The sequence below is a fragment of the Aquarana catesbeiana genome, linkage group LG01 (assembly GCF_042186555.1).
Source record: "Aquarana catesbeiana isolate 2022-GZ linkage group LG01, ASM4218655v1, whole genome shotgun sequence".
Taxonomy (NCBI): Eukaryota; Metazoa; Chordata; class Amphibia; order Anura; family Ranidae; genus Aquarana; species Aquarana catesbeiana.
The window spans coordinates 540,575,586-540,594,501 of NC_133324.1; the positions used below are offsets into that span (position 1 = coordinate 540,575,586).

At 41.5% G+C, this 18,916-nt stretch overlaps 1 protein-coding gene across 1 annotated transcript in view; it reads left to right on the top strand.

The window, feature by feature from the left end:
* The first annotated feature begins 623 nt into the window (after window positions 1-623).
* Window positions 624-18,916, top strand: part of ANGPTL4 (angiopoietin like 4) — a 55,868-nt gene continuing 37,575 nt past the window's right edge. Inside the window, exons 1-2 of the mRNA XM_073595003.1 lie at window positions 624-1,324; window positions 4,620-4,730. Of these exons, the coding sequence (XP_073451104.1) occupies window positions 851-1,324; window positions 4,620-4,730 (585 nt within the window). The 5' untranslated portion in view covers window positions 624-850. The remainder of the gene's footprint in view (window positions 1,325-4,619; window positions 4,731-18,916) is intronic.

Consider the following 18,916-nt stretch of genomic DNA (forward strand, 5'->3'; position numbering starts at 1 on the left):
GTGCATGTTAGTTGCAGTCATGTGCATTGCTCTATGCACAAGCCAATCCCATAATCCACAGTCCATAGTTCCTAGTCCATCTCGGGAGTGAGCAAGTGGGGGTGGATACGTTCCTCCATACAGTGGGACCATGGAGAATGAATGTAGTCACCCCCTAAAAGAAAGTCAGATCACAGAATTTGGAGATTTGGAGGAGGCTGAGAGCAATAAGAAGGTACTTTTTGAGATTAGAATATATACTTGATTGGCATTTTTAATACAAATTGATATATTTCTCATGGCAGTAACATGTAAAAATGCTCACTGTAATCAAATCTGCAGAACACTATAAATATAATTTTTTTTTTTTATCTGATTTACATACCGTAGTTAAAAGTTGTTGGCTATAAGATAGATGTTTTCCCCTTGACATTTTTCATTTTTCTTAGTTTACAGATATGCAGTGGGTTGCACAATAACATAGAATCAGCAACTGAATTATTGAAAACAAGTGTAGGATTTGTGGAGTTCTATGGTCTATGTAGAATACACAATTTTGTAAATACAAAATTGTAAAAATAAGCCTCGCCACCAGAGGTGCAAGGATTTTACAGCATCTTTGTAGCAAAAGGGTTGAGACCAGCCCCCAATCACGTTTCCAGCCTACACAGTGAGGAGTGTTCCTCCTCCAGACAGCTACAAAGAGTCATTTGGTTTATAACCAGACAGAGCTGAGGCGAGAGAAGAGTTCAGATGTGTTTGGCAGTTAACCACTGAGGACTGAAGAAAGAAGTTCTACATACACAATAGGAAAACTACTTGATGCAGAACTATTTGTTTAATTGAGACAGGATCCAAAAGCAGCACCGCAATGAAGCTTTTTTCAATTTTAATGTTGCTCATTTCGTTAAGCGGTGTTGAGAGCTGGGGTCTCTCCCCGGAAAAAAAAAATCAATATGCCTCCTGGGATGAAATGAATGTGATTGCCCATGGATTACTCCAGCTAGGACATGGCTTGAAAGAGCACGTGGATAAAACTAAAATTAATTTGAGGGAGATCACAGGCAAGTTAAACCAACACAATGTTTCTATGGCAGCACTCCTCAATAATGCCAAAGAAGTCAGAGACAGTGCAGATGTGCTGAAGGACAGGATGCAGAAACTGGAGCAAAGAGATAAACAATTGCAGGACCTAACTCTACTCCTCCGAGAGAAGCTGCAAGGGGTCAGTAAGGACAGAGAGGTCCTGGACAGTAGGCTGCAGAACATTGAAGAAAAGCTCCGGCATTTTGAACCAAGCAACAATGACAATATTAGCGCCAAGGAAGATGTTCAGAGCATTCAAGTAAGCTTTAAATAATTTCTTTCATATTTTTCTTCATAGGTACAGGAATCTAATAAGTGGACATGCAACATTACATAAAAAAAACACCCCATTATTATATACAGAATATAGCCTCTTTCTATGCATAACTTGTTTCATAAGTAGTGTGGGTACTTTTTTTTTTTTTCCTTTTCTTTTTTTTTTTGGTAGAGCGGAGAGAGATTAGAACACCTGTCTGTTTTTATTGTTGCCTGTGCCCCTGTTAGGGAGATTCACTCTCTTTATTTGTTCTGTTTCTGTTTATCATTATCTCTGAGAGTAAAAGTGAAAGAAAATTCCAAATTTGGGGTTGTCACCAGAACAGGGATAGAGGAGAAATCTTCCAATGTGAACACTTGTTCTGGTTACAGCCAGGGATTCCCTCACTTTGGAGGGGTTTTCTCTCACTTACCGTTTTGGCTATAGGACAGAAAGCAAAGGGAAATCTCCCCAATGGGTCACAGGCAGTGGTGGCCTGTCCAATAGGGGCGCTCGGGCGCCGCCCCCTCTCTTCTTGCAATCCTCCTATATGCAGTGGCTAGATTCATGCATAGCATGAATCTATCCACGGCCGCCCCCTATTCATGTGCCTGGCCCCTTTTGGGGCACCAGGCACATGAATTACAGTGGCAAGGTTTTTTTTTTTGAAGCACCTGATTAGAGCCAGAGGCTCTAATAGGCTTCAAAATAGGGCGGGCTCGGGTCGCAGAGAATGTGTCCTGAGCCCACCCAGGTGTGTTGCAACGGCGAATGAATATTCGCTGTTGCAACACTGATCCTCCTCCTGGCCAATCGGGAAACAGGTATGAAACCCGTTTCCCAATTGGCAAAAAGGTTAGGCGATCATATTGGATGCCTAGCACCGTGAGGAGCAGGGAGGAGATGCAGCGCGGAAGCTGCTCCAGGAGAGGACACCGGAACAGTTTTCCCCTAGCCCGCCACACCGGAAGATGGCTGGATCTGTTCCGACCGCTGCTCTCACTGCCTGTATCCAGGGTAAGGACAGTGGGTGGTGGTGATGGTGAGGGTGTGTTAGTGCCGCGCCGCAGGGGGGGGGCGGGATTAATGATGGCAGTTGTGTTAGTGCCGCTCCACCGGTGGCCTGGGTAGGTTGTCTGCTGCCCCCCAAAAAAACCCCACCAGCCACCACTGGTTACAGGTGGCATTACAGCCCGTCTTTACTCTATGCGAAAATAGTTCTTAAGGAAACCCTCCCTGTAGGTTTGCACCAACTATTCTTGATGATTGTGGGGGAATCTCAAGAGGTGGACCCTGTGTCAGCATCTATGAGTGTATTGTATGGAGTGCAGCACAGGTAGCAGGTGTGTATGAATTTTTCTTTAAAGGAACATTGGGGGGACGTATGCAAGAGAGGCTGGTTATTGGAGGGGTGGAAGATGCAGGGGGTGCAGAATGTAGGGAAGTGGAAGATGCAAGGGATGCAGAATGTAGAGTAGTGGGAGATCTAGGGGATGCAGAGTGATGGGAAATTGGAGATACAGGAGTGTACAAAGTGTAGGGGATGCAGAGTGTTGGGATAGTGGTGGGGGGGGGTGCAGGGAGTACAAAGTAAGGTGTAATAGGGGATGCAGAATGTGGAGCAGTGTAGGGTGCAGAATCTGAGGTAATGGGAGATTTAAGGAGTGCAGAATATGGGGTAGTGGGGGCCTGCAGAGGGTGCAGAGTTTCAGGGTATTGGGAAAATAGGGGGTGGTGGAGGATTAGGAGATGCAGAGTGGGGTATAAGAGGGAATGCAGCGGGTGCAGGGAAGATGGGAGATGTATGGGAAGTGTGTGGAAAGACACTGGGGAAGAGGGGCCCTGTCAGGCAGGCTGTACAGGGCCAAATGATTTTTAATGGCAGCCCTTGGAATGGACTGGACAAGTTGTCTTCACCAAGGTTAGACGCACCCTCCCCAGTTGGTCGGTCAACGACCCTGCACTTACCCCATCTAGGTCGCGGCGGCTCTGGGCGGCGGCTTCCCCTGCGTCTCACCCTCCTCTGCATCACGTCATGTATCTCATCCCTCCTCTCCTCTGTGCGTCTCCTCCCTCCTCCTAGGTGGCCAATCGGATCGCCTCTCCTTTCGGCCAATCGGATGACGGGTGTCAGGACCTGCTTCCTGATTGGCCGGGAGGAAAATCAGTGTGACAATAGCAAATATTCATTCACTATTGTCACTCAAGTGGGTGTGCTTGGGGCGCACTCTTTTTTGAAGCCTATTAGAGCCTCTGGCTCCAATCATGTGCTTTTTCAAAAAAGAAAAAACCCCCATTGTAATCCATGCGTCCCGTGCCCCACAGGTAGATTAGGGGGCCGAGTGCATGAATAGGGGGGATGGCGCCCCTGCGCCCTGCATTACAGGACACAACTGCTGGGTGGTATAGGTGATCAGCACAAAGCCAAGTTAGGTTTTTTATAATTGAGAGAGTGTGAGGATCTTTGGGTGAGATCTCCCCTGCATTATTTTGAGAAGTCAGTGGGTGACTGAAGTAAACAGCATCAACCCATTTGGACACATGTATCAATATGTCTCTTACTATTTAGAGTGTATTAATATAGTTGCTAGAGTTCATGTATCAAGAAAACAGTAATAGGCTCAGGTAATCCAGATTTTGCCTGTTTAGACAAAGCTAAAAATATTGTGATTTATTACTAAATATTACCTATTCTAACAAAAAGCTGCCTAAATTTTGTAAAATGTAATCCACGGACTGCATCTTTCATATATGCTGCATCCAGATTGCTTTGAAATAATTTCTTATCCAAAAACAAGTACACCGACTTACAGTATTAGAGAGAGATAAGATCATTTACAAGTGGATGGGGATTTCTGGCTTCCATTTGACTCAGCTTCCTACATGCCTGTTACGTGACTTACGTGAAAGTATTGAAGCTAGAAACAGCAAAGTAAGTGGGATTTTCGGAAGGAGGTCAGCAATGAAATGTAAATAATTGTTTCAGTTTCAGTTTTCTTTAAAGGAAGATTATTATATGTGAAGTTGGTCCCTATTTTCCTCAAAATGAAATATTAGTAATTAATCAAATTATAACTTTTTCTAAACTGTCTTGTACAAAGAAAAATCTCAGCCATTGGAGACATGCGTAGATGTAGATGAATATTAAGTATTAAGAAAACATCTTTTCATCAATAGTTTAAGGCACATTATATCACGGACATTCTTTTTGTCAATCCTCACATTTTCAGACGAAGGTAAAAATGTTCATTTCAAAAAGCAGAAATGTTTAACTGTTACACTATTTGCTCTATTTCAGTCACAAATGGAAATCCAGAGCAAAAGAATGAGTGAACTTTTGGAAAAGATTAAATTCCAGCAATATAAACTGGACAAGCAAAATCTGCAGATTAAAAATTTACAAAGCAAAGTAAGTCAACATTTCTAACTGCTTTTTTTTGCAAAGCACTCATGTATTCAGGGCAAAGACAACCTTGGTAATAGCCATATCTCTGGAGAACAACTGTGATAATTGTGAAAAAAAAAAAAAAACATCCAGATGGTTGCCCAAAAACAGTTTTTATTTTTATTTTATTTTTTGGATAGAGCCAGGGAGGGTTATAACCCCTGTCAGATTTTTTTTTACCATCTGTGTCCCATTTCTAAGATTTCCCTTCACTTCTTGTCCTATCGCCCAACATGAAGTGAGAGGATATCCCTGCAAATTAAAGTAATCACTTGGGACCCCCAAGTCACCAGAACTAGTATTCCCATTGGAAGATTTCTCCTCTATTACTTTTTTGGGGACAACCCAAAATTTGGAACGCTGGAACTTGATAGCTTGTAAGCAAGCTTGAAAAACGTCCATTTCGCCACTTTTACATGCTGCGTTTAGCGGCATTTATGAGCGTTTGCACTCAGAAGTGTTTTTTACAGATAACCACAGTAGACCCTCCCAAATGTCCACAGTGCAGGAAGAACCTCTCTCTCTCTCTCTCTCTCTCTCTCTCTCCTCTTTTCTCTCACTCCTCTCTCTCCTCTCTCTCTTTGCTTTTAGTTATACTTTAAGAAATCCTTATAGATATGTTTTTCTTTCTTTGATGTAACTGTATTGGAAAGAAATCATTTCATGTCTACAGCCACCATAAAGTTTAAGTATGCTTTAATTACTTATCATTTATTTATACTTGTCTTCAGCCTGCTTACAAAAAAATCAGGTGCTATCTGTTTTACTGATAAACAGGATATTCATACACAGGAATATCCAACCTAGAAGCTGTGTATTTACATCCTCTGTAAACACACTGAATTTGGCCACTGCTAAAGAGAGCTGAAGGAAAGATGAGAGAAAAACTGTTTTAAATAGAAATTTAGTCCTAGATAGTGTGTACCAGCCTTTTCAACCAGGTTTCCATAGGTTGTTAGGGGTTTCTTGAGCAGCTGATGGATTGATCTTCCACCTCATGGTGCTTGCATAGTTCTTGCATCAGAATTATTCCACAGAGTCAATTGTGTGGGACCAGTGAAGCCCTTCCTCTTCTCTCTTAAAGCGGGGTTCCACCCAAATTTTGAACAATATCTGTATGTATTCTCTTCCTTGCCTAGATGCTGACATGCCGTTTAAAAAAATTTAAATCGCCGTAATTACCTTTTATTTTTCTATTCTTCTTTGCACTTCCTGGTTTTCCTCCCATGGGAGTAGGCGTGTTTCTAGCCTCTCCCAGACTCCTGGGAGCTAGTCTCAGGCTTCCCAGGATGCCACTGAGCATGTGCGGGAACGAGCGGTGAATGCTGGGAGCACAGCATTCACCACATCCAGGAAATAAATGCTTGTGGGCTTCAAATGCCCACAATGAAGATGGAAACCGCCTGCAGTGAATAATATAAGTTATTCTTTCTGACGAAATCTGACACAGGCGGACATATTACACACAATATGTGAGTATGTAATGCTGAGAAGAAAAGTTTGTGAATGAACTAAAAAAAAAAAAAACGATAGAAAGGTGGACCCCCGCTTTAAGTAAGTAGCCACTGACTCCATTATTCTTTTTACCTGCCTGTAAGGGTGACATTCTTTCCACTGTTCAACAATATAAGGCACATTCTGGTCACTGATCCTCAGTGTAACAGGGCATTCTTCCCATTTGCAACAACAGATTCTTGCCACTGATGGGAACAAGTGTAAGGGGGCCTTCCTTCAACTGAGTACCATTGTATGGGTGTCCTTCTTCAAATATCCCCTAATCTAAGGGATCACCACTCCCTCTGAAAGTAAATAAAAGTTAACACACCAAACAGCTAGTGTTTAAATATTTGCTTATATTATCAGTTTCATAGTATAAAAAGTATACATTATTAAGCACATAAATATAGACAAAAGAATCCTACCATCCAACCGCTAATCTAGACAAAAGCACAGTATCACCTGTATCAGAGCAAGGGTCAATTACAAAGTTGTTCCATCTCCAAGATTTGCACATTTTGTCAAACAGCTAAATGGCAGATTGGCTTGTACTCCCACCGCCCCCCCCCTTATCCTCCCTTTACACACCCCCTCCTCTACACCCCCCCTCCATACTTATCACTCCCTACCCTTGGCCCTTATCCCCTTCCTCTCCTCTCCCCCCTTCCTTCCTTGGTACCCTACCCCTTCCACCCCCTTTCCACCTTTCCCCTATCCCTCATACTCCCTTTTGGACCTCCCCTGGACATTTTCCCCTGTAAGATACGTCGTGACCCCTGCCTACTCAATTTTTGTTAAAACAACACTTATTGGATTCTCTTTACTGTGTTAGACCCCTTTCACACTGAGACGTTTTTCAGGCAGCTTTTGGGCTAAAAATAACACCTGTAAAGCGCCTGAAAAACGGCTCCCCTGAAGTCTCAGTGTGAAAGCCCGAGTGCTTTCACACTGAGGAGATGCGCTGGCAGGACGTTAAAAAAACTCCTGCAAGCAGCATCTTTAGAGCGGTGAAGGAGCGGTGTCGCTCCTAAAGCACCCCTGTCCATTGAAATGAATGGGCAGCGCCGCCGAACCGCCAGCAAAACGCCGCTGCAGTGGTGCTTTGCGGGTCATTTTAACCCTTTTTCGGCTGCTAGTGGGGGTTAAAAGCGTCCCGCTAGCGGCCGAAAACCTCTGCAAAAACTACAGTAAAGCGCCGATAAAAATAGCGGCGCTTTACCGCCTACGCTTCGGTGTGAAAGCAGCCTTATGGTTTATGTATTGTTGTATACTGTTACTCTTACTACTAATATTTGATACCATGTACCCTCTGGTGGACAACACATGCTGATACTGTACTGCAGATTCTCGCATTAAGTATGTAACCATATCTGCCGATAAGTTTTGATTTTTCAGCCTAATGATGGCTTGCTTCACTGATAGTGACAGCTCTTTGGATCTCATATTGAGAGTTGACAGCAACAGATTCCAAATGCAAATAGCACACTTGAAATTAACTCTGGACCTTTTATCTGCTCCTTGTAAATGGGATAATGAAGGAATAACACACACCTGGCCATGGAACAGCTGAGCAGCCAATTGTCCCATTACTTTTGGTCCCTTAAAAAGTGGGAGGCACATATACAAACTGTTGTAATTCTTACACCGTTTATGTGATTTGGATGTAAATACCCTCAAATTAAAGCTGAAAGTCTGCAGTTAAAGCACATCTTGTTCATTTCATTTCAAATCTATTGTGGTGGTGTATAGAGCCAAAAAGATTAGAATTGTGTTGATGTCCCAATATTTATGGACCTAACTGTAATTGCATATGTATCCTATAAGGATCTCAATTATCTTGCAATCTCAGGTAGTTGGGGTATGAGCAGGCACATTCCATTCCTTTGGGTCTGAGCAGCATTATGTTCCAATTCATGGTGTAAGCTTTATGTGCACCCTTTTGAATTGAAAAGCTCCCCTTTTTTTTACATAACACTAACTCTGTGTTATGAGCCCTTGTCCCCCTCGGTAGTGTCATAAGATTTCTCTGCCTTAATGGGCTCCCAGGTTGATAATGCAGAGACTGGAAAAGGAGGAAATGTTGATAGTAGTGGGGAAATTAGAAACACTTGCATGCGGGTCTTGATCCAATAGTAGCATAAAACAAGTAAAAATTTGCGCTGAACTGAAAAAAGCGAGCGGCCAGCAAAGTTCGTAGATACCAAACAAAAAGTCACATGCATAAAAATTATTGCGGCGCTGAAAAGTTCAAAAATGAAATTGAAGAGTGGGAGGAATCCAATCACCAAATATATTGTGCAGATGTAGAAAGATCTTGATCCAATAGTAAGTTCATTCATGTTCATTCATTTGTATTTTTTTGTAGACCATCGTTATTTTGTAGGCCTTTTGTTATTTTATTTGCATTTGTACTGATAAAGTCTGATTAACTCCAACGCAAGTATGCATATAAAAGCAAAGGAGAAGGCCCTCAAAAAATACAAGGCTGAAGGATCATCATCAGCATTCCAACTTTACAAAGAATGCAACAAGAAATGTAAGGGAGCAATCAGGGCGACTAAGATAAAACATGAAAGGCACATAGTGGAGGAGAGTAAAAAAAATCCCAAGAAATTCTTTAAGTACATAAATAGTAAGAAAGGGAGGTCAGATCATATTGATCCCCTAAAGAATGATGAAGGGAATCTGGTTAATAAGGATGGAGAGATGGCAAAGATATTGAAATTATTCTTCTCAGTCTTCACGAGGGAATCGGGAGGCTTCAGTAACCAAAACTGCAATGTTTATCCTCATGACACGTCACAGGAAGCACCCTCATGGCTAAAAGAAGGACAGAATTAGAAATAGATTTGAAAAACGTAACATAAGTCACCAGGACCAGATGGCTTGCACCCAAGGGTCCTTAAGGAACTCGGTCAAGTAATTGCCAGACCATTGTTCCTAATTTTTACGAACAGTCTACTGACTGGAATGGTACCAGCTGATTGGAGAAAAGCCAATGTAGCACCAATATTTAAAAAAGGGCCAAGATACATCCCTGGGAATTACAGACCAGTTAGCCTAACATCAATTGTATGCAAGCTCTTGGAGGGGATGATAAGGGACTATATACAAGAGTTTAGTAATGACAATGGTATCATTAGCAGTAATCAGCATGGATTCATGAAGAATCGTTCTTGCCAAATCTATTAACCTTCTATGAGGAGGTGAGCTGCCATCTAGATAAAGAAAGGTCGGTAGATCTGGATTTTGCAAAAAGCATTTGATACAGTTCCCCATAAACGTTTACTATACAAAATAAGGTCCGTTGGCATGGACTATAGGGTGTGTACATGGATTGAAAACTGGCTGCAAGGGTAAGTTCAGAGGGTAGTGATACATGGAGAGTACTCGGAATGGTCCGGGGTGGAAAGTGGTGGCCTCCCCAGGGTTCTGTCCTGGGACCAATCCTATTTAATTTATTCATAAACGACCTGGAGGATGGGATAAACAGCTCAATCTCTGTATTTGTGGACAATACTAAGCTAAGCAGGGTAATAACTTCTCCGCAGGATGTGAAAACCTTGCAAGAAGAACAAATTAATGGGGTGGGCAACTACATGGCAAATGAGGTTTAATGTAGAAAAATGTAAAATAATGCATTTGGGTGGCAAAAATATGACTGCAATCTACTCACTGGGGGGGGACCTCTGGGGGAATCTAGGATGGAAAAGGACCTGGGGGTCCTAGTAGATGACAGGCTCAGCAATGGCATGCAATGCCAAGCTGCTGCAAGCAAAGCAAATAGAATATTGGCATGCATTAAAAAGGGGATTAACTCCAGAGATAAAACAATAATTCTCCCACTCTACAAGACTATGGTCCAGCCGCACCTGGAGTATGCCATCCAGTTCTGGGTATCAGTCCTCGGGAAGGATGTGCTGGAACGGAAGAGTCCAGAGAAGGGCAACAAAACTAATAAAGGGACTGGAGGACATTAGTTATGAGAAAAGGTTATGAGCACTGAACTTATTCTCTCTGGAGAAGAGACGCTTAAGAGGGTATATGATTTCAATGTAGAAATACCGTACTGGTGACCCCGCAATAGGGATAAAACTCTTCCACAAAAAAGGAATTTAATAAGACACGCGCCCATTCATTAAAATGAGAAGAAAAGCGATCTAATCTCAAACTGTGTAGAGGGTTCTTCACTGTTATGCCGCGTACACACGATCAGACTTTCCGACAACAAATGTTGGATGTGAGCTTGTTGTCGGAAAGTCCAATCATGTGTACAGGGCATAAGAGTGGTAAGGATGTGGAATTCTCTTCTTCTCTTCCACAGGCAGTGGTATTAGCAGGGAGCATCGATAATTTCAAAAAAACTATTAGATAAGCACCTGAACGATCACAACATATAGGGATATGCAATGTAATACTGACATAAAATCACACACATAGGTTGGACTTGATGGACTTGTGTCTTTTTTCAACCTTGCCTACTATGTAACTAGGTCATTAAAAAACCTTACTGTTTAAAAAGAATGTATTCTTTTGGCCAGGGGTTGGGATTGCAGAAGAGTATCTTAATTCATGTCTGGAATACCAAGTGTTGGCCTATGAGAAAGCCAAACCAGGACCCAAAACTAAACTGCAAAGTGAAGGTTTACGTTGCAAAGTGAATGTTCATGAATGACGTGAAGCTGTGTTCAATTGGGAAGTAAATGAAAAAAAATGTTTCTTCTAGCAGGTCTATAGTTTCTGGGTTAGGACATTAATTCTGTTTAAATAGAGGCACCACATTTGCCTTGCACCAATCCAAAGAGGCTCTAAAAATTAGAAACACTGGCTTAGAAAGTAGTGTGCACAAGTAATATGTTCTAGGAGCTTTATTTTATTTTATTTGGGCTGTTTCCCTCTCCTCAATTTTTGCTTGCCACATTTCTGCTATTTAGATTTCTATATAATTTTTTTGTTGGAACTGTATATTTCAGTGTTTGCTTTTCAGATTGGTATCTCCTTCTTTCCTGCCATAACCCTCCCCTCATCTTCTTTCATTTCATCCTCCAGTAGTATATGACACAGGTAAATGATTTTGGAATAGGACAGTTATGGATTGACAGATGTAAGGAGACAGGATAACCATGGTGATGCTCAGCTTAAACAATAGAGAGGTGGTAGGGCCATCGTAATAGCATCATGGGCCCCTGGGCAAAGCAACGCACTGGGCCTCTACCAGCCGGCTCCAATTTACACACCAACTCTCAAGAGTTAGACATATATTTATAGTACTTTCAATAAAGAAAACATTCCATAAATAAGAAGGCCACAGTACAGGTGTTCAGGGGGTCAGGAGGGCACAGTACAGGTTCTAGGACACTGCTCGGCACCATCTGGGACATCCTGGGACAGCTTAGTAAAAACCGTGACTGCCCTGGCAAATCTGGGACAGTTGGCAAGTATGATGTAATGTAAGACTATCATGGGGAGGCGGGAGGGAGGAGCCTGGTAATGGCTCTGTGCACGGCGTGAGGATCCTGAGAACCCTCTCCCTGCAGCTGAGAGGAATGATCGGCCTGATGAGAAGGTGTAGGTAGCTTCCCTCCCCGCCCCCCCTGCTCATCACTCACTGAGCTGTCTTGTGGTGTAAGCCAGAGGAAGTTTGTACCTGCGTCTGACTGCATCCCCCCCCCCCACCCCTCCGGAGTCGGATGGGCTAGAAGGCTCATCGAGGACGGGGGGTTAGGAGAACTGGAAAACCGCGGAGATCGGAGCGCTTCGGAAGCGACGGCAGCAGGGAAAACGGTGCGCTGCTGGGGGCTGTTTCAAGTCCCCAGCGGTGTTGCCGGCCGCGGAGAGCGGAGGAACCAGCTGAAATGCACCGGGGAATTTCGGAGGAGAGAGCCAGGAAGGTGGGTGAGTGGAGCAAGGAGCAGCGGCAGTGGACACTGAAGAGCTGAGAGCAGAGAACAGCTGAGACTTCAGCGGGTCAGACAGACCTGGGCAGTTTGATAACATCAGAGACAGCACCTGAACGTTCGCAGCATCAGAGAGCAGCAACAAGCAGTAGTGAGCGTCCCTTTTTGTCCCAACTTCAACAACAACTAAAAGATAAGTACCGTATTTTTTTTTTTTTTCCCTCTTTTGGCTTTTTTCTATTGCAATTGTCTTAAAGTGAACAGGCAAAGGAAAAGTAATAGAACAAAAGAAAGGGAAAGGGAAAGAACACATTGAAATAAAATGAAATAAAATGGAATGAAAAGCGAAAGTAAATGAAAGTAAATGAAGGCGAAAGAGCTGAAAAAGTAGAATCAAGTGAGCTAAGAAAAACAATAAAAACAGGGGGGGGAAACAGGGGAGAAGGAGAAGGTGAAAGAGAGACAAGTCAGCGGAAGAGTTGTCTCCCAGCCCCCACCTGCTTGCTGCTGCTGCAGTATCTCCCTTTCTTGTGATTTTTTTTTTTTTTTTTTCTTGTCTTTTTTTGTTTTTGTTTTTTGCAAATGGTATTAACTATAGGCTCGATAGTACAAACTATAGAATAAGAAGAAATTTCATAGTAACAAAATGTGGAACATATAAGCTCATACTGGAACTATACTGCTGAATATATAAATCATCTTGCTGAATACTAGAATTAGATTGCATTATATCGCTAAAACATTTGAATTATTTTGCTGAGCACCTGGGCCCTCATGCACACAGGCTGTTGGGAGAACGTTGTGAAAGCGCCAGTGTCTTTGCAGTGACTTTTTTTTTTAACTTTTTTCAGCGTTTTTGCAATAGCGTTTTTGAGCGTTTTTGAGTGGTTTTTTTTTTTTTTTTTCTCCTCTTTTGGCTCTTTTCTATTGCAATTGTCTTGAAGTGAACAAGCAAAGGAAAAGTAATAGAACAAAAGAAAGGGAAAGGGAAAGATCACATTGAAATAAAATGAAATAAATGGAATAAAAAGTGAAAGTAAATGAAAGTAAATGAAGGCGAAAGAGCTGAAAAAGTAGAATCAAGTGAGCTAAGAAAAACAATAAAAACAGGGGGGGGGGGGGACAGGGGAGAAGAGAAGGAGAAGGTGAAAGAAAGACAAGCCAACGGAAGAGTTGTCTCCCAGTCCCCACCTGCTTGCTGCTGCTGCTGCTGCTGCAGTATCTCCCTTTCTTGTGAATTTTTTTTTTTTTTTTTTGTTTTTGTTTTTGTTTTTTGCAAATGGTACTAACTATAGGCTTGATAGTACAAACTATAGAATAAGAAGAAATTTCATAGTAACAAAAATGTGGAACATATAAGCTCATACTGGAACTATACTGCTGAATATATAAATCATCTTGCTGAATACTTGAATTAGATTGCATTACATCGCTAAAACATTTGAATTATTTTGCTGAGCACCTGGGCCCTCATGCACACGGGCTGTTAGAAAAGCGCTGTGAAGACGCCGGTGTCTTTGCAGTGACTTTTTTTAACTTTTTTCAGCTTTTTTCAGCATTTTTTGCAATAGCGTTTTTGAGCGTTTTTTTTTTTGCAGCTTAGGAACGCCTATGCCACTTGCGGCTCAGAGACGCCTAGGTGGGCGTGAGGCCATGGACTGACATAGACAGGCCTTTTTGAGCTGCAGAAAGGGCTCAGAAAAGCAGCTGTGGAGACGTCCGTGTGCATGGGGACTTAATACTATGGTTTAAACAATTGAACAGCACCAAGGAATGCTTAATGTACTTAAGGTAGTAACATAACTTCTGGAAAACGGGGACTACTCATATCTCATTAATTATTTCTATTATTGGATTGTGGGGAGGATGCCGGGTATGAGAACGGAACAAAAGAAATATTAGTAAAAATAAGTCAATTTAAGAAGGCTGGGAGATTTTTTCATCATTAAGAGACCCCAATCAAGGGGTATTCTGGAAGGCAGCTTCGAAGATCTTATAAATCCAGCCATAGAAACAAACATGAAGGGGAAAACAACAAGAAGTGCGGGAGCAATACCGAAATCACCTAGGACCAGCCTAGGCCCAAGTCCAGGCCCTATGAACAGGTATATACAGCAAGGAATCGGAGAAGGAGAGAAACAAGTGGGTTCAAAGGGCAGACAAATAGATACAAAAGAGAAGGACAACAAGGATAAAAAAGGCCAGTATAAAGTACAAACAGAAACCAGCCACCTCTCAGAACCCAGAATGGAGCCAGAAATGGGAGAGGAAGACAGAGGAAACGAGGAAGGACAACAAGGGCCACAGTTGCCAACAAAACAGGATATGGAAAAAATGTTCGCGGCACTAGAGAATTCCCTAAAAGCAGAGATGTCAACACTCCATAAAGATATGGGATATATGTTAAACAGAGTGGAAGAAGTAGAGATCAAAGTAGACCTACATCAAAAAAACATAAAGGAACTGGAAGACGAAATAAAGAAATTAAAACGGGAACAACAGGAACAATCATATAAAATAGAAGAGCAAGAAAATAGAGATAAAAAGAAAAACTTGAGAATACGTGGGTTACCGGAAACAGAACAAGCAGAAAATCTAATAGAAAAAATGAACAATCTCTTCAACCAAATCTTGGGAAAGGAAACAACTAACACAATAGGAATAGAAAGTGTCTTTCGAGTAAAAAAACCTCAAAGGTTCGCAAGGGAAACACCTAGAGATGTAATCGTACGCTTTGAAAAATGGGAAGAAAAAAAACGGATCTGGATAAACCTAAAGAGGAAAACACAAATAGAGTTTGCGGGAGGTAAATTACAAATATTTCAAGATTTATCTCAAGAAACGTTGAAAAGACGACGGATACTAAAGCCATTATTAGAAATCCTCCGGGAGCAATAAATTCAATACAACTGGGGTTTTCCAGCATGTCTAATAGCAAGGAAAAACGGAATAAGTGCGAGGCTAAGACATGTGGAGGAGATTCCGGACTTTTGCAACAAACTAGAAATCCCCTCCCCAGAACTGGAAAAATACGCAAATAGTCAGGAGCGAATAACGGCAGGAGATGACCTGCAGTGGCAAGTAAATTCAAGGATCAGACATCAAGATGTGGACTCTCGAGGAAATTAATATCTGAGAAAATACCACACAACGGTGCAAGGGGCCTTAGAGTGGAAAGGGGGGGGGGGCTGGGGTTGATGGGATGGGAAAAAAGGAAAGTGAAAGGATTGGTAAAACACAACAAAAATGCAGGGAGAGGGAAACAGGGACTCACGGAGTGGACAGGGGGTCGCCCTATTAGTGCTTAGGCAGGGGGGGAATAGGGTGTCTTACAGAGCTCCGCCTCACAATAAATAGAGCAGAGGGGGCAGAGCGTGCCCCACAAAACAAAGTAAAACGCTCTCAGCTCTAGAGAATATGGGGGTAAAAAACCCATATCAGAAAAAAGGGAGGGGGAGGGTGGGGGGAGGGAAGGAGGGTGGGGAGGGAAAGGTCTGAGTCACATGAGTGGTTACATAGGCGCACCTATTTTGAGACAAGAGATGAGGAGACCCCGTGCGTCCGCTGGGTGTCCCCTCCATCCGGTCACCTAGGGGGGCCGCGTGGGGGGGGAGGGCCGGAGGACGGGCGGGGAAGAAAAGGCACAAGAATGGAAAACGTAAACAGCATAAAAATAATCTCTTACAATGTCCGAGGACTAAATTTCCCAGGGAAGAGAAACATCATTCTCCGAGAACTAGAAAAAAGTAAAGCAGAAATAATTTTCCTACAGGAGACGCATATAACCCAAAACTCAAATGCCAAAATTTATTCAAGAAACATACCAACATGGTATCAAGGAGACTCGCCAATAAGAAGGGCCAAAGGAGTAGCCATCGGTATAGGGAAAAATGTACGTTTTCTAATAGATCAAAGGAAAATAGACCCGGAGGGTCGATATCTTTTTATTACAGGAACTATACACGGGGTAAAATATACATTGGCCAATGTCTACTGTCCTAATAAGAACCCTAAAAAATATTTGATAGATATAATTAAAATACTAATGGAATTCAAGCAAGGAAAATTAATACTAGCTGGAGACTTCAACTTCAGCATGGATAATAAAATGGACAGTACCTCAAGAGTAAGGGACAAAGAGGTAAATCAACTAAAGAAATTAAAAAGAACATTATATGAACAGCAACTAATAGACCCTTGGAGAATTCAGCACCCCAGCACAAAGGACTACACATTCTACTCAACAGTACACAAAATTTACTCCAGATTGGATTACATCATGGTCGAACATAGAAACTTGGAAGAAATAGAAGAAACAACAATAGGCATAATAACCGCCTCAGATCACAGCCCAGTAACCTTGAGAATGAAAATAAAAGGAGAAGTCCTTGAAAGGGGTCCATGGAGAATCAACGAAACTTTATTAGAAGACAGTGAGACCGAAAAAAGCATCATAGAAGAAATTAAAAGATATTTTGAGGAAAACGATACACCAGAGGTATCAAAAGCAACAATATGGGAGGCGCATAAATCTGTTATTAGGGGCAAGTTAATAGCCATAGGGGCAAGAAAAAAACAGGAAAGGAAAACAAACATGCAACAAATAATTAAAGAAATTTATGAATTGGAACGAAAACATAAAAATCAAGTAAACAACAAAATCTTCGGCCTACTATCTCAAAAGAGAGAGCAATTAAAAGACTGGATGGAACAAGAAGAAAGGAAGGACTACAACAGAGTAGTACAAGAAAAATATAAATGGGGTAATAAACCAGGAAAATACCTAGCAAATTTGGTAAAAAAAAAGAAGTCTTTGAATTACATTGAGAAGATCAAAAATGAAAAAGGAGAAGTGGTAAATAAAACTACAGATATAGCGATAACATTTCAAAAATACTTTAGCTCCCTTTATGCAATAAAAGGACAGGAAAGTTGGAAAGAAGCGAATACAAGAACAAAGAAGATACAAGAATATTTAAAAAAAGCAAACTTACCAAAACTAAAAATAGACCAACTAGAAGAATTGGAAAAAAATATTACGCATGAAGAGGTAAAACTGGCATTAAAGGAAACTCCCGTAGGAAAAAGCCCAGGACCAGACGGGTTTACGGTCAAATACTATAAAAAATTTGAAGAACAGCTGACTCCAAAACTATTAGAATATATGAATTCCTTAGGGGAAGATGAAGAAATAAGAAGTGAATCGTTATTAGCTCATATTACAATACTACCAAAAGAAGGGAAAGACAAAGTTAACTGCTCAAGCTACAGGCCAATAGCCCTATTGAACGCCGATACGAAGCTGTACTCCAAGATCCTGGCCACTAGGATAAAAAAACTAATCCCACTGTGGATCAACCCGGACCAAACTGGTTTTGTCCCGGGGAGAGAGGGGCGGGACAACAGCCTAAAATCATTATTGATGTTGCACAAGAAGGTGCAGAATGAGACCCCAGTTCTATTCCTGTCATTGGATGCAGAAAAAGCATTTGACAGGGTAGACTGGGGTTTCATGATGGATACATTGCGGCATTTGGGTATCGGGACAAAAATGATGAAGTGAATAACAAATTTGTATAATGGCCCGACAGCAGTCGTAAAAGTAAACGGTAGACTCTCTCCAAAAATTAAGATGCAGAATGGAACACGGCAAGGCTGTCCACTGTCTCCACTATTATATGTATTGGCTTTAGAACCACTATTAGCAACACTCCGCAATAACAAAGAGGTAGAAGGAGCGAAACTAGGAGGAAAAGAACATAAGATCGCTGCTTACGCGGACGACATCTTGATGTACGTATCCAACCCAAGAGTGTCACTCCCAAACATACTGAAAGAAATTAAAAAATACGGAGAACTGTCAAACTTCAAAATTAATCCAATAAAAACGGAAATATTAAACATAGGTCTAGAGAAAAAGGAAGTTCAGTTTTTACAAAAAGAATTCCCATTCACTTGGGTAAAAGAACTAAATTACCTTGGAATTAAAATAACTCCTAGAGTCGAAAAAATTTATCAGGCAAACTTTATTCCACTGATCAATGAGGTCAAAGAAGAAATGAAAAAGTTAAGGATACAGCCACTTTCATGGATTGGAAGAATAAATATGTTTAAGATGACGATATTACCTAAAATAAACTACAGATTACAGATGTTACCAGTAAAAATCCCGCAGAGCTTTTTTAAAATAATTAAAACAATCCTGCTAAAATACATATGGCTTAATAAAAAAACAAGAATTAATTACACGCTGATCACAAGGAAAAAGGAGCATGGAGGTCTTGCCGCTCCAGATATAAGTAGGTACTATAAAGCCATAGTTTTAACACGAATGTTAGAGTGGACAAATGAGAAAAATGAAAAAAAATGGGTGGAAATGGAAAACACAATAAGTGGAGCCACACTACATAAGAATATTTGGATTCCACGGAAATATAGAATATTGGACACCGACACGCACGAAATAACAAAAAATGTATTTAAAATTTGGGACACCATCCACTTAAAGAATGAATGGAAATATAATTCACCACTATTAGCACTCACAGGATCGAATCTCTTCACCCCTGGGAGGGAAATATTTGAAATCCAAGGAATAGGTAACCCACAACTGAAAGATATCACTAGAAATGGTAAAATAAGAACACGAGTAGAAATAGAGGAAAGGAATGGATGGAAGATGAATGAATGGAAGTATATTCAACTAAGGCACCTAGTAAGCACAATACCACACCCACTGAGAGATGAAACAAAATT